The 17,052-nt window shown below is 39.2% G+C and overlaps 1 protein-coding gene across 7 annotated transcripts in view; it reads right to left on the bottom strand.

The window, feature by feature from the left end:
- Ptk2 (protein tyrosine kinase 2) overlaps positions 1-17,052 on the bottom strand; it is a 177,820-nt gene that overhangs the window by 86,664 nt on the left and 74,104 nt on the right. For all 7 annotated transcript variants that reach the window (XM_028773232.1, XM_028773233.1, XM_028773234.1 and 4 more), the window contains 6 exons: positions 16,349-16,489; positions 15,551-15,628; positions 10,094-10,201; positions 8,591-8,708; positions 7,334-7,364; positions 3,884-3,936 (listed from right to left, as the gene is read on the bottom strand). In XM_028773232.1, coding sequence (XP_028629065.1) covers positions 3,884-3,936; positions 7,334-7,364; positions 8,591-8,708; positions 10,094-10,201; positions 15,551-15,628; positions 16,349-16,489 — 529 coding nt within the window. The remainder of the gene's footprint in view (positions 1-3,883; positions 3,937-7,333; positions 7,365-8,590; positions 8,709-10,093; positions 10,202-15,550; positions 15,629-16,348; positions 16,490-17,052) is intronic.

Below are 17,052 nucleotides of genomic sequence, written 5' to 3'. Positions count from 1 at the left end.
TGTGGATACGTCAGACATAATTCCTAGGCATGTAAGTATGTATTTGCTAAACAGCAGCAAAGCAATCAATGGGCAATCAACTTAGCATGCAGGAGCCCACAGGGTGAGAGATGTAGGGATGATTATCAACTGCCAGCTTCCCCAGACCTGTACACAAACCACTCAATCATAGAGATGTTCTAGGATTTGAAGCAAATTGATACAAATAACACTTATTTTGCTAAATGTTTTCTTGACAGAATAATTTTTAGTCACGAATTCAATATAACTAAAAGAAATCCTATCTAAGTAGAATTATGTATAGTAAAATAATAACTGAAACAATCTGTTATACGCATTTTACATGTGCAATAATACTAAAAATAAGTTGTCTAATAGTACATGTCTTTAAAGCACGGAGAGTTCAATAATATAAAAACAAATACTTCTGCCAGATTAAAAAAAACAACAGTGTAGTCATTTCCATAGACATATAGAAAAGAGATAGTTTATAATCTATAGTCTGGTCTTGCATGGACTAACACTGAACAAGGGCCACAGAATAACAATGGCAACCATCATGGACTTCCACTCAGTTGAGGCTTGGGGGCTCAATAAAAGGCCTGCTTATTCTCTTAGAAAACTCAAATATAAAAAAACCCAACACAGTTAAGCCTTCAAAATACTTAAAACCAGCAGTACTCTATGATCTGGGAAATGTCCTAATACCAACCCTGTTTCAGCAGATCCCTGAAACAGCCTAGGGTGCTGGTCTTATAGACTGGGCTCAAGTTCAACCTGAACTCACAAAAGGCATTAAAAAAAAAGATTTGTTATTTTGTTTTTGTTCTTTTTTTTTTTTTTAAACCTGCTTAACTCTGAATAGCATGCCTCAGGAACTTTAGTAGGTGTCTCTGTGAGAGTCTGTCAATTTCATTTCTATAGTGAAATAATTGAAATTTCAAAGGTAAGCCCTTCAACAACTAACCTAAGGCACCACACAGCAAGCATTTGCTAAATGTATTGGTGTCCACTTGGTAGGACATGTCATGGGTAAGTGAGATAGGGTATAACAGGTGTGACCACACAGCCCACAGCCCACTCAACTGGCCTGTACAAAGCAGGCTCATTGTGGTAGCAGACAGATATAGAAGACCACAAGCCCAGCAAAAATAGAATTTAATGCAGAGGGTCAGCATCTCAACACACATCAGAAACACACAGCAAAGTCAAGAAATAATCTTGAGATAGGATTACAGCATAGCACTGTCAGTATCAAACTAACAAAAACATTCACAGGGATGCCAGAGCAGCACTTGGATTCACTGTGCACTGGCTTCAGGCTAGATGGGCACTGCTTTACAGTCTGTGAAGACAGGATTTAAAAACTTAACTCAGCCTAGGAGCAAGTAGCAGATGATCTGATCAACAGGACCAACAGGGCTAAAACTACCAGCTGTTGCTGATTACTCCTGGACACTGAGCACTCCTATCTGGCTGCTCTGGGACCAAAGTACTGCCTGTCAGCTTTTAGGGATAGAAAGTCTTTGTGTAAGGAAGGAAAGAACAAGACAGAAGAGGGTGACCATGATCCTCAGCATAATGTGAATGAGAAACAACAAGGCTAAGGAAAAGGGGGAGAGGAGAAAGGCAGGCCTAGGCCAAGGGATGACATGACAGTGTCTGACTGAGTCTTAGTATCATCTGGTAGGCACAGAATTTTTACTAAGAATTTTTCTGAAAGAAGTAAATCAGAGACGGAAACATAATCCCCCCTTAGATACTCCAGGAATCCCAAGAAATTAAAATGGACTCTGAGGCTATTACCCAAGTTTGCACAGTGTATCTTCAGCAAATTTTGTAACCTCTTGGCCTTTAGTTTCATCATCTGCACACTAAGAGAGATGATCTCAGCAGTCTGTTAGAAGGACTTCCCTTCATCAGGCTGGAAAGATGGCTCAGTGGTTAAGAGCACTGACTGCTCTTCCAGAGGTCCCGAGTTCAATTCCCAGCAACCACAAGGTGGCTCACAACCATCTGCAATGGGGTCCAATGCCCTCTTCTGGTGTGTCTGAAGAGAGCAATGGTGTACTCATATACGTAAAATAAATAAATAAATCATTTTAAAAAAACAAAAAAGAAGGACTTCATGAATTAATTTATAGAAAAGAACACAGAACATAAAGCAAAAACATAGCACTCACTACAACCTAGCCACTCAGGTACGGCAGTGCATACCAATAATCCTAGCATTTAGGGCTCAGTAAGTACATCAACAACTTGAGGACAGCCTGGGCTACAAAGTAAGATTTGTTTTAAACAACAATAACAAATGGCCAACTTTTTCTTTCTAAGCATGAAGGTGTCAAATAGGAAGAACTGGCAGGGAAGTAAAATGCAGATCTTTGATGCTGACCAACTATTGAAGAAAACTGAGGAACCAACATGAAGAAAGATGATAGAAGAGCCATATGGCCTTGTACCTATATAACACCCAAAGGTAAATAGGAGAATGAAATTCCCAAGCACAAGAAAAGTCTGAGCTCACTCCTGTGTTTGAGCAACTGCGGATATTGTGGCAAGCATAGTCATCAGTTCCTAGGCTTCACCTGCAGCAGTTTTTCCATGGGGCATATACATTTCATTGCCTAAATGGTAAGTGATACTCAAACCTAACCCATCTATCCTGAACACTGAAAAATCACCTTCCAAGGCTTAGCCTGCTTCTTTCCTCAGGACTTCTACTATTGCATTTGAGCCTTTTCCCTTCCAACACAAAAAAACTATGAGAGCCTGGTGAGTTCACAAAGTCAATACACATATATACCACAAGCAGAATAAGAACTGTACAAAAGGCTGATGACAGACCTAACACTCTAGATTTACTCCCAAGTCATAGCTTAGGCTCTCAAATAACTGACATGTCCTAAAGAACATGCAGTAGTCCTGAAACTGTCCAGTGAGACCAAATCCAGTACCAAGAGCTTCTCTGTACTCTGCCAAGAAGTAGCTGTTATCTCTAGGCCATCGGAGCACTTACAGTGTTGCCCACTAAAAGAATGATTTTGCCTGGTAAGTATCACAAAAACCTGTGGAGTGATGTTTTTTGGGATGTTTGTGGGAGGGAAGAGAACAAACAGATATATTATTATTTTAGGTATCAAAAGAAGATACAGGAACAATTGGACAAAACTACAAATTAAATCATGTAATGAATATACTAGAAAGTTTTATTTTAGAAATATAACCTTTATGTTCACAGGCATAGCGGAGAACAGATAATGTGTGGTAACATGTATACATGTGGAATTATGTACATGTATGAAAGCAGGGTATAACATATATTAAGATATACAGCTGGGGCCCTTGGAAGGTGCCTTTTTCTGCCCCTCCCTAAAATTCTTTTAGTCTCCACATGTTTAGATGAGAAAAAGGAGGCATATACACTTTAAAGTCACCATACCAACAAATAGCTAAGATAATGCTTATGTAATATCTTGACTGTATTAAATAACCATTATGTTAACTATGAAAAAGAAAACTATTTTTACAAAAATCACGTATTTTAAACTTCAAACACACAATACAAAGTGTTGTTAAATCCTGCTAAACTCAATAAAGATAAACTATAATGATAACTTCAAAAGTTAAAGTTTCATTATAAACATGTGGCATTGAAACAATATGGATCCCTGTGTACCCTAGTGAGCAGCATACAAGATCACAACAGCATCTACAACAAAGTACAGATGGATAGCTATTTCACCACAGTAAAACCGCACAGGTGCTTTCTAAGCAGGTGGACTGAACAGAGAATGACATCTGCGTCCTCCTCCTCCTCCTCCTCCTCCTCTTCCTCCTCCTCCTAGCTTACTCTTCAAGGTCTCCACCTAAAGATACTTACCTGACACAGAGACTGCATGTGTCCGAATGCCTTGCTTTTCACTGTTGGCCAACCTGCAATAGAACAGATAGAGGTTAAGTACTGTCCTACTGGGACTACACACTTGCCCTTGTCAAACAGAAATCTCATCTGCCTCAGATTAGGAAGGCTAGCACCATTCTAAACAGGTGGTTTGTTTTTTTTAACTGGAGTCTTAAAAAAAAGACACTGAGTATGGACAGGCTGTGTTAATACTTCTAAGCCCAAAAATTAAAACAGACAATTGGGCTGGGGATGTAGCTCAATAACAGAGCACTTGTTTAGCACATCTGAGGCTCTCGGTTTCATCCCCAGCACTACAAAATACAAAATATAAAACATAAAGAAAGGAAGAAAGCTAATTAATCAATTTTAAAACAAACAAATGAAGAATGACAGATGTACCTGGACAAACCTGCTCACAAAGGTGACTTAGAGCTATTTATATAATACTATGTAATGTACAGTGTAAGGGCTTAAACGCTAGACTGTAAAGAATTGTCCGCTGGGCGGTGCTGGTGCGTACCTTTAATCCCAGCACTTGGGAGGCAGAGGCAGGCAGATTTCTAAGTTCCAGGACAGCCTGGTCTACAGAGTGAGTTCCAGGACAGCCAGGGCTACACAAAGAAACCCTGTCTTGAAAAACCAAAAAAAGAAAAAAAATTGTCCAAAAGTTATAAAGAACCATGCAACAAAAACTAAATTTTTCTCTTTAAAAAAAATTAAGGGTCAGCAAGACACTTCAATAGGTAAAGGTGATTGCCACCAAGCCTGACAATCTGAATCTGCTCCTTGAATCCACATGGTAAAAAGAGAGAACGGATTCTGACAAGTTTGTCATCTGTTGGATACAAGTGCAACACTGGGGCATCTGTGTGCTTACAGATATGTATGTATTCGTGTGTATGTATATACATACATACATACATACATACATACATATATACATATGCATACTAATGACTGTACAAAATAAAAACTAATTTAAAATGTACAGTAGCATTTTAACCTTCTAAATCTTATAGCATATAAAAGAGTTAAGAAGTATGTGAACATATGGCTATTGTATATTACCTGCTATTCAATAAATTGAAAAAAATTTAGTGACACTTAAAAAAAAAATGCAAGCATAGTTTAAAATTTTTGGAAAGCATCACACACAGGAAAAATGATCTCCCACTGGCTGAGAAAAGGCTCAATGAGTAAGGGAGAGCTTGCCTGGCAGCCTGAGTTTGGTTCCTGAAATCTATGTAAAGTGAAAGGAGAGAGAGGACTTGACTTCACAAAGTTCTCCTTTCATGTCCATGTTGGCAGTGTGTGACACGTGGCTTTACAATCATAAGCACATGCAATCATACAATACAAATAATGATAATACATGTTTTAAAAATACGAGTTCTACATTTTTCAGCTATTTCTTTGGTTTTTATTCATAAGGACAACATCTTCCTATTCCATAAGCATTTACTATACAAGTACCAAATGGAAATTTTCCTAGAACACAGGGTTTATAGCAAAACAAATATCAGAACACGATGTCTTTTGTTTTTGGGGTTTTTTTTTTTTTTGCAGCTAGAAATAGTCTATGTAAAACTGCATAACTTAGACAATCAAAAACCACAGTACAAGGTCATATAATTTGTTACCTTTTACTAAATTCGACAAATACTTGAAATCTATCTTTATTATAAAAACTGAAGTTACTATCTACCAAATCAGAGGTTTCTCTTCCACTGAAGCAACATGGCTACCATATTGTGTATCAACTCCATTCACTAGCAGACAGGGCATAGGGTTACTGAGTAAACTACACTACTTGTTCCTTATTCTATAGCCAGAATACCAGGTCCCTGCCTATCAGCTTTCTTACATGCTTGCCTTCTGTCACTGGTTGCTGTAAGGTCTGTGACTCCTTTGCTCGTGTTTTACACTCACATTTTACACTCATGTTCATAATTACTATACGGCCAGATCAAAACAATTCCTTATGTTTTTCTAGGGGCAGACAATCTAAGAAAGAATAAGCTGTTGCCCCGAAGAGGGACACAGAGCAGACCATGAGAGAAAACTACTTCCCCAGTTCCTGCTCACCCTCATATTCATGACTCCACAGAATGTGGCTATCTGAGAGGTAGGTGACTGTCAAGCACATGAAGACAAGACAAGCGGCTATCTTCCAAAATGTGGTTACATACTGACCAGATGTTATAGGAAAATGCAATGGCATGCCCTCCTGGCTCAGAGGCCTGTATTTCCAAAAGTGATGTAGAGGAGAAAGGCCTGGAGAAGAGTTGGGGACAGATCATTGAGAAACTAAACAAGTAAAATTTAGCAGAAGAGAGTGTGAGGAACATCAAAACTGAGGCTAGAGATGTCAGCAAGTCAGGTAGACTCTGCAAGGCCACATGTTAGAAGAGAGCTTTATATAGGACAGTCTGATGAGAGGCTGAGGTAAACATGCAGACTCAGTAGGTGTGCAGACCCCAGTTGATAGAAGGTACATATCTAACCAGCTTCCCAAACAGCACCAAGTCCTCTTGAACAAGTCTTTATACGCCCTGCCACCATGCACTGCTTAAGATCGCAGTGTGTCCTATGGCACTCTTGGAAATGTTCTTCTTGGCTTCCTTGGACACTGCCTAGATCCTTCCATGTTCTGTAGCAAGTCATAATTTTCTGACTCTGATACAATTCTGGGCCTGAGGTTCTTAATAAAGTACCTACTAGGATAGCCCTGACAGGTGATACAATTGTGAGGAACAAGAGAGGAATGGTAGGAGGCTACTAAAGCAGATTATCAGATACATCTACCAAGGAGAGCCAGAGGATATGGCTACAGAGAAGAGGGCACAGACAGAATGAAGACAAGCCCAGGGTTAGCACTACTTGTCACAGGCTCCACTGCTTCTTAAGTATCTGAGAATTAACAGTCTCTAAAGTTTATCTGTTTCTCTGCACAGCTAGATTTCTACCTTTATACCTTGGCCCCCAGGGGTTAGAATGTTGACAAGGAATACAGAAGTAATAATGTAACTTTTTGCATTGTTATTTCATTTCTTTAATTACATTAAAGATAAACATATCTCTTATGAAATTTGTAACATGAACAGTAAGCCACCAATTATCTCTTTCATTTTCCTAATTGTAAAAAAGAATGCCTATATTCACAGTTCTAAACAAGCAATGAAGTGAATATCTAAGCCAATTATTACCATAACCATCTCTAGATCCCTTAATAGACCTGAAATAAGGGGAAATTTTGAAACTTGATTAAATATACATTTCATATATAACTTACAATGTATCTGGTTTATATTTGGAAATATATTTTCACAGTCCTTGAATATATCTTAGAGATTCAGGAAAAGAGATAATCAAGTCTTAAAGTGTCTAACAAAACCAAGTAAGGAAATGCACAAATGGAGCACTTACTTTGGTATTGATGGCAATGCCCGTTCACCTTCTGGGAAGAAAAAGAAAAGAGACATGAGCAACTCCTTGGACTCCTTTAAAGGAGAATATGAAGATATGTCCAGGAAGGAGGAGAAGCTTTATTCTGGTGTGACAGTCCCTTACAGTCAAGGTCATCCCACTGATTCTACTTTAGGCTATATTATGGGTTTCCATACTAAACTTACCACAAACATAACTGGGTGCTGGGTTCACATGAAAAGATATGCAAAGTCCTAATAAAGTGATAATGCAAGGTGATAAAACACAGTCTTCCTAAAATGACTTAAAGATTAAGGAGCTCTTAAATCAAAGTCTAGGTGCCTTGCCAAAGGCCTTTGATAAAATGGTTCATCTATGCAGAAAGTACAATGGTACAGTGTATGTAGCTGCAAAGTAATTCAGCAGAAACCTTGCTTCCTTACAATCCAGGTCCATCCTCATCCCTTACAGGGCTCTTTCTGGGAACCTTGTACCCTGCCTGACACTCTTTAAGTTTCTGAGCCCCTCAGAGCATACTGTCATAGACTGTTCAACCTTCCCTCATCACATCACACCCTTACCTGGCCCTGAGCTAGCTCTCAGAGTGCTTTACAGTAAACGAAGAAAGACTAATTGGCCTGGGGTCTGCAGAATAAACAGTCCGTGACAGAATACACAGCATACTGGAGGAACTAGTATCCTGCCAAAGCCCAGGCTCCCTGCATCCCACTGAGCCACTTGGAATGTCTTCAAAGACACTTCAGAAATCCATATGCTCAGTATACCCTTGTCCTTTGCACTATACTTACAAAGCCCTTCTTCACAAGGAGACATGAGCTTCATTTCTAGGATATGTTTATTCACTCAAATCTTTAATTCCACATTTTGACATAGAATTTATTTTGTTCTTGACCTACTCTAAGCTTTTTAAATGTAAAGGGGGAAAAAAACACAACAGGATAGAAATTTCAACCTGAACTACAAAGGACACTTTGGGAAGATAATCTCCAGAGCTGAAAGAACCAATGATAACTCAGGAGCTACTCTAAGGGTTACTCAAAGCCCTGTACAATCACAGTGCACTTCAGCCCAGCCTTGAGTCTATATGCTGTGATGTGGATCACTGTCCCTACACAAACAAGTATCCAGGTTACAACAAGGCATCTGGCCTTTACATTTACAGTGTTATCAAGGTCAGAACTGGCTGCTGAGGTGAGCTTGTCTACCAGTGCAGCAGAAATAAAAACAGAATCTCACCTTTCTGAGGTCTAATGATGAAGGACTGCGTGGCTCCGTTTACCAGCCGGCAGTATCCATCGATCAGGTCAGCCATGTTCTCTGCAATGGTTAGGGATGGTGCCGTCACTGTCAGAGGCTAATGGGAAAGAACATTAGAAAGAGGCATTATTGTTCTTCCCAGTAATCAAAGGGACAGCTGCACTATGACATCACAACTCTGCATACACTTGAATATAGAGAAATAGGAATGAAACATTTGCCAGATTTAAGTGAAAACAAAAGTTTAATATTTAAGAACATCATTCATGGGATGTATGAGAGAAGGCACACTTAGAGCATAAAATAAAAAGTACTGAAACAGAGCTCAAACAAAAAATATTCTTTAGAATGTCTGGACCCTTGGACAGACACTAGGAATTCAAGTAACAGCTTATTCCAGAGACTAATATACAATAGAATTTTATTAATCATATCTTAATTTTCTACCATTAGAGCAGATGGGTAAATTTTCAGTCTTTTCTGCATTCATAGCATGTTAGACCAAAGGCTAACATGACGTCTCATATGACGTCCCAAAGATCTATTTCTAAGTGTCTGTATTTTATTTTCAGATCCAAGTGTGTCCTGGTGCACTTGTTCCAAATAAATGGGTTGCTTCTCAGACTTGTAAATTCCTATCATTACTTGTGGGACAGAAAAGGGAAGGAGAAGCTTGAGCAGTACACTGGGATCTGAGCAGGAAACTGTAATTTGCAGTAAGTTTTGTATACTTCAGGTCAGAATTTGCTCATCTGCTAAAAAGTTTCGAGATGTCAGTGACTTGGAATCACAGGACAGGACACTGGTGATGTAACCTAGTGAGGAGAGCTGAGCCACAGGCAAAGTTGCCTACACAATGGCTCTAACTGCTCTTCAATATGCTCCATTTGGAGCCCACAGTCTTGCTGTGTAGCTCAACAGTTCTTTCTTCTACTACTTATTACTTTCTTTCTTTTTTCCTTATTGATGTTTAGAGATGGGATCTTGCTCTGTGGTCCATGCTGAGAACTGGCCTGGAATCCAAAAGACTGGGATTCTATCAGTGGGCCACTATGCCCTACCTGTCTGTTTTTATCACACTGTTACAGGTGCTATTTTCATAATGACTGCCCAGGAAATCTTCCATCACAATTCTAACTGGCTTCCTTAATGCTGTGGTCTCTGATTAGACTTACAGCAATACCCAGTTTTTAAAATCTACTCCTCTCCTATTCTGAAGACATTTAACCACTATTTTTAATCCTTATATATTAGGAAATTGTGAGATTAATTACCAATGAACACTTCATCCTTACCTCAGAGAAGTCATTTCTACACTATCCCATGTATCAGATTTTAACTTAAAAAAATTAAAAAATTTTTAGACAATATATTTCGATCACGTTTTTTTTCCCCTCTTTCAAATCCTCCCAGATCCTCTCCACCTCTCTACTGACCCAACCTTTCTTCTTGATCAAATTCTTAAAAGCAAGAATGCCTTACCTCAGGAGCACCAGCAATTTTGAGTTGTAGCATTCCTTTCCTGTCTTTCTCTTCACTGTTTGAGTACTGGATAGTCTGCACTTGGTTGAAGTCTGCTAGGTGTGTGGGCTTTGGGAAGGAAAAGATATAGCTCTTAGGCCACAGAGAAATCCTCAGTGCCTGAGCATATATGTGATTTTTTTCTGGCCCCAACTACCAGCTTATTCTCCTCAAGAGTCTCAGGAGTCAGGGACATTTTCCTCTGGTGAACATCATGCAGGAGACCTGTGGGCTTCCTTCCAAGTTTAGGTATGCCCAACTGTGGTAACATCTTTAGGAGAACCAGATGGAGGGTAAGAGAAAACTCAGCTTCCATAGAAAGGAATGAAGACAGGAGAATGAACCATTGCCATAAACTACCTGTCCAATTCAAGAAGCCTGATGGAATTGTCAATGAGAGCAGATATTTAAATAGTTGAAAAAAATTATACAAGTTAAAAATATAGTATGTAAGCATTTACAGAGCAATGTAGTACTAGAGTTGACGGCTTATTACCGGCACATATATTCACATAACTTACAACAGGAGCTGCAACCAGACGGCAGAATAGGATACAAGGTCCCTTGACATGATAATAGAAGCTATTCACAACAAAATCTAAGCAGAAGACCAAAAGTCTTTTATAGTTTGTCTGTTGACAACATATCTTCACATAGCACAGACTGCCCTTGAACTTCCCTCTAAGAGCCCAAGCTGGCCTTGAACTAACAGTCTTCATTTGCTGAGTATTATAGAATTGTCTTCCCAGTAAAAATTCACTCCACACACTCAGGAAAAATAAGGAAAGGCTCTTTAATAATAGGGCACAAATGGTTCTACCTAATGCCAAAGGAAAATTGGCCTCAAACAAAAATATTTACCAACTTATATGGGCCTTAGGCTTATACATTCCACATGTGCTGTCATCCTTAAATATCCTCAGGTCATGAGTCCCAAGTTACATTCTGAACAATTTAAACAGAGATGGAACACTGTAACACTGGCTACTTGGGTCTTGCAAGATGGAAAATTTACACATCAAAGATACTGTCAAATTATTTCTTAAGAACACTGCTGTTCCTCCCTCCCACCCCCAATAGTTGTTACCCAGGGTCATCTTGTCCATTCGGCAGAACTACACTTTTCCTGGTAAGACACAGGGGACTTAAAGGGATTTAACAGCAGACCAGGACTTAATGGTGGCTGTGACCCTGTACTGCCCCTTTGAGTCAGATTATTTGACAGGGGGATGGCCTAATTGCTGGTTGTAAGTCAGGGTTGTCTCTTCTTGATATGGGAATGGAGCCTAATGGAGGTCAATCTTGGTAAATAAACATTAGCAGAAACTTTCTCAACAAGCCTAACATTCAATAACAGCACAAAATTTTCTTTCTTACAGTTTCTAATAATCTCACAATTGTACTACTCATCTTCCAATTGAATTAGAGGCCGTGCTCCTTTAGCTAAATTCTATGTTGTGTAACCGAATATTTGCTAAGCACGTTTATTAGTAAATCTTATATAGCATCACTCTTACTGCTTCAAGTTTCTCATGTGTCACTAAGATTAGAAGTGTGGTATGTGGCATCACACTCAGTTTAGAGGGCATAATTTTAAAATATTAAAGCTTAACAAGGCCAGTACTACATAAAGTCATACTGTGTGTGCAGAGTGCCAAAAGTGCACTGTTAGGTAAAGTACTGATCCATAAGCCCAGTTCTAATGACATACTTTCCATTGGTGAATTACAATTTAGTTCTGAAACACTAAATGACTCAAAACATCCAAGGAAGAAGAGCTACAGAGAATGCTATACAAAATACGTCAAAAGAGAATCCACTGGGCCAGACATCAAACCAAACAATCAGCTTGGCAGTATTAGACCAGGAAGAGACACTGGCATCAGTACAGCAGACCAGGAGAAAAAGAAGCAGCTGACAAAAGTAATGGCTCATTCAGGGGTAAACTGGTTAGTATCTGTGCTGCTACACATAGCTGCTCACTTGCAAAATGCTCAGCCATGGCAGAAGCCTACCAACAAAGGCGACCATTTTTCTATAGGCTTATGCTATAGAAGGACAGGAGATAAGCACCTTAATTTCTCAATGTCTTTAATTCTCCCATAGCTGTAATCATTACTGTTTCACCAAGAAAGATTCACAGGCACAGATACGAAAGAATGACCCCAAAAGTCATAAAGCCAATGTCAAGATGCTGGTAGCTTTGCAATGGACCCAAGAACAGGGCCTTTTGAGCTTTTTAAACCCCACTTTTCATCTCTACATCTAGACAAAACAGGGGTAGGGGGAGCCCTCACCATCTTAAACTATGTTACAAAACCGGAGATAGAAAAGAGGTTTTAAATGTGACGTGACAGAGAAAAAAATCTTGCAAGAAAAAATGACTTACAAACTGAATCTACGAAGCTATGACTAAAACTAATTAAGTCATAGATGACTGGCTTTCTAAAGAGGTACGCCATCCACACTTCATCCCGGTGGACTAAGTGGTCCTGCTGCTGTATAGGTGTCAGTGCTGTTCTAGCATCTGTCCTGTCCCCTCAGTTTTCACCCATCAATGTAACAAATGGAAAGTGCTGAGTGTACTCTTCATCCATGCACTGATCATTGAAAAATCTATTAGGTTGGCTGTGTTTTTCCTATTTGTAATCATTTTTTAGTTTTAAACTGCAGAGCTTTTAGCAAAAGCATTTATCATAAATACTTGGGTTTTATCACATCTTTTCTTGAAAAGAAATTCCTAATTTCTATTTAACACAGTTAATCAAAAATTTTACAGCTATCATTTTTACATCATGTTTTTAAAAATTCATCCATGATGCACTAGTGTGGTGGTGCCCATCTATAATCCTAGCACTATGGTGGAGGCAGAGGCAGGTAAATATGAGTTTGAACTCAGCCTGGCCTACAAAGTTAGTTCTAGGCCAACTACAGATACATAGAAACCCTGTCTCTGGGTAAGGGAGATTATGGGAGAATGCCCTTGGCACAGTCATGAAATATCTCTTGTTTTCTTCTAAACTATCATTTTTACTTTTCATATGTGGATCTATAGTCTCTTTGGGTTCAAGTTCTTGTCATGGTGAATCTCAGGGTTAAATACCATTCTGTTTTTTTCTGTGATACAGCATTTACTGAAAAGTTAGCTAACAAATGATCCCAGGTCAAGACAGGGTGGAGAGGTAACTGGAAATGGGGTGGGAGTTCTGAGATTGGTATGTTTAAAATAACAGCCATTTGGGAAAGAAAAAAAAAAAAAGAAAGACAAAAAAGAAAGGACAAAGGAAAAGATCTCAGATTCCTGGACCTGTCACAAATCACAAAGAAAAAGACATCTGTGCTGGTAACACAAGTACAAATACAGGTACAATATAAGCAGTGACCTCAAAGAGCCAGCAGATAGGATAAGATTGAACAGCTTCCATTCCCAGGATATTTGCTTTATATCAGATTGACAAAAGGACCAATCATGCTTTCAGCTTATTCAAATGTGAAAATAAAGCCAGGTGTGGGAGTTAAAGCTTAATTTCTGCACTTGAGTAGTCAGAGGCCAAAGACTTCCACTGAGTGTGAGGATGGCCTATGTTACACAGTAAAACAAAGTTAGACTGGGATACAAAGTAAAGCCCAAAACAGAAACATAATAAAACAAATGAAAGAGAAAAATGACAAGAGCTATAAAAATGGTGGATCTAGGAGTAGAAAAATGTCTTGCTCACACTGTCAATGACAGAAGTTTCCCAGCCTTTCTAAAAAGCAAACTAGTCACTTGTTTTCAAGTTAAAATGCTTTGCTTACATTCAGTAGTTCTATCACTTGGAATCTCTTCCACCAGAGAGAAAGTAGCAGTTTCTAGAAATACATGCAAAAGAATATGTCTTCTGTATTCTAAGGAGATGGCTCAATGGCCAAGACTGCTTGCTGTACAAGCATGAAGACCTGACTTAAAATCCCAACACCCATAGAAAGAGGATAGGCATGGCAATACATACCTGTAACCTCAGAGTTGCAGGGGAAGAGGAGTAGACAAGGCAGGATGAACCTGGGAGTGTGAGAACCAGTCTGCCAAATCAATGAGCTTCAGGTTAAGTAAGAGACCAGGTATCAAGGGAGTAAGGAGAAAAGTGATGGAGAAAGATGTTCTCCACTGGCCTCTGCATGCACATACATAGGCACAAGTAACTACCTACTGACATGAAAAATGAATGAATGAATGAATGAATGAATGAATGAATGAACGAACGAACAAGTAAACAAGCAAACACTTATTTCAACATGGTCTTGAGGAAAAAATTGGAAAGTTCAGTGACTGAGACACTCCCATTTGGTCCCAGGAGCCCATCATTGCCAGGAGGACTAGAAGGCCAGCTCACAGGCAAGATGAACAAGAGGCAGAATGTGTACTTACTAAGATCCATTTCTATCTAATAGATAAGAGTGAGGAAAATAGCACAGAACAGTTGCTGGTCATTTGTGTGTGGGCACAGTAGGGACAGGAACTACTAATAAGAAAGAACTATAGGGCAGAAGCAAAACAGAGTGGGAACAGACAGCAAGGAGTACGTGTGAAAAATCATACCAAGCACAAATACAAACCTGTGATCAGAAACCCATACCACTAAAAAAGGCACACGGGGCACACCTGTTAGTGTAAGCCTGCAAGAAAGATTTCAGAAACAAACTGTCTAACCACAGACTCACATCCTCAACACCATAACCCTGACAGGCCGCACAACCCAACCTGTACTCATCATCATGTGGCAAACACTCCATGCATGCTTTCCATTCATGCCTAACTGAACTCCATCAAAGAGCTGCAGTCTCTTTGGCCTTCCTAGCAAACCCCTGGTAAAAGCATGTGCTGAACAGCAATTGCTGCAGCACATAACAGGAGCACATATTGGTGAGACAACCTGAGGATTTCTTTCTGGCCACAGTTTTCCTCAATGAGGAAAGTAAGGGCAACAGTGAATTCACAATTTAAAATTATGATATATTTTTTTGGAATTAGCTTATTATTTAAGTACGATATCAGTACAAATATACTAAAATCACATCTAGAAGTTAGTTTTAAAAAATTATAGTGTAGGTCAGTATAGAGTGCCTGGCTAAAGTGTGTAAGATCCTAGGTTTGATCCTCAAAATTGCAATGAAATAAATAAGGTCTCACAACATAAGCTGGAACAGCTCCGGTCGGTTTTCACTCATCCACCTAATTTGTCCGATTCATTTCCTTCAAGTCTAAGGTATTCCAAAGGCTTAAGTTTAAGTATCTCCCACACCACACTTGAGCAATGCAATAAATAAAGAAGTTTCCTTGCAGAATGGAGTCTTTCACGTGAATGCCCTGTCCAGTCCTCAACGTCATTTGTCTATGCCCACAACCAAATCCATGTGCCCTCCCTGGAGCCAACTTACATTGCAGCCCTTGTCTGTCAGGTAACTGATCCCTTCTTCTGGGCCGATCGCCAGTTCTACAGAAATAATCCAACTTGACTTTGGAAGAGCAAACAGGTGGGAACAGAGGTACCAGAAGGAAAAAAAAAAACTGATTTTAGATATGAGCCCATAAATATATCAAGGGATTTGGGTTGGGAGAAGACTTGATTTGTATTAACCTATCTAACCAAATAAGATAAAATATTTATAATTTCAATGACTAAGGAACTACTGAGCCTGGACAAGACTAGTTATGGTCACTCTTTTTTTTTTTTTTTTTTTTAAAGATTTATTTATTTATTATATATGAATACACTGTAGCTGTCTTCAGACACACCAGAAGAGGGCATCAGATCCCATTACAGATGGTTGTGAGCCACCATGTGGTTGCTGGGATTTGAACTCAGGACCTCTAGAAGTGCAGTCAGTGCTCTTAACCACTGAGCCATCTCTCCAGCCCTTATGGTCACTCTTGAATCTGGGAAAGGCAGTTTTCTCTAGGAAGATTATCTCAAACAGGATAACTAGCACTTGGAGAAGAGCTAATCAAATTTCAGGCCCAAATTAAAAACATCTACTTATGAACATAGGCATACTATTTAAAATATGATTTTTTTATCTAATTAACGCAATTTCTTCCTGCTTTCCTCTTATAATTAATTGTCAAGCAGTATTTTGTACAAGAACTATGACGAGTTTTCCTTCAATCAGAAATGTAGATACATATGGATAAGAAAAAACTAAACTTTACCCCATCTTCCATGGTTCCACACTTACCCCAAGGGCACACTTGAAGCACTCTTTGTCAAATCTGTACACAGGAGAGAGAATCTCAAAGAATTTCAGGATGCTTTCTTCTCTATTAAGGTTGGCAAACTGTCTGAATGTTTGCTGGATCAGCTTTCTTAGTGTTTTGGCCTGAATGACGAAATTGTAGAAATATATGTTTTCAAGTCAACCATGAGAAAAAACCCTGCATACTCATACCATTTACATTATTACAAAGACTCCCTCAGTCAAATAACTAGAGCATTAACTATTGTAAAATACACACTAACAAACTTTGCCCTGTGACCAGTTTGAAAGGGTATAGTTAGCAATAGAGGGCTTTATTCAACTTCAACAGAAGCTTAAGGCAGTAACATGCATACTAAACACGTGGCACACTGGCATTAAACCATGTACCACAGGGGTATGTGGCCCAGAAGCAGAAAAGATGAAGAAAAACACAGGTACTCACATGTTCCAATATTATTTTTAAAAGTATACAAATAGTTAACTGTAAAAGCCCCTTGTTATTGGATCTAAAAAGTGAAATTTCAGGACACTATTCTTTAGAAAGACTGAAGACAGCCGGGCAGTGGTGGTGCATGCCTTTGATCCCAGCACTTGGGAGGCAGAGGCAGGTGGATTTCTGAGTTCAAGGCCAGCCTGGTCTACAGAGTGAGTTCCAGGACAGCCAGGGCTACACAGAGAAACCC

The sequence above is a fragment of the Grammomys surdaster genome, unplaced genomic scaffold (genome assembly GCF_004785775.1).
Source record: "Grammomys surdaster isolate TR1022 unplaced genomic scaffold, NIH_TR_1.0 224, whole genome shotgun sequence".
In the NCBI taxonomy this organism is placed as follows: Eukaryota; Metazoa; Chordata; class Mammalia; order Rodentia; family Muridae; genus Grammomys; species Grammomys surdaster.
The sequence above is the reverse complement of the archived record's forward strand: the minus strand, read 5'-3'. Positions and strand labels throughout refer to the sequence as shown.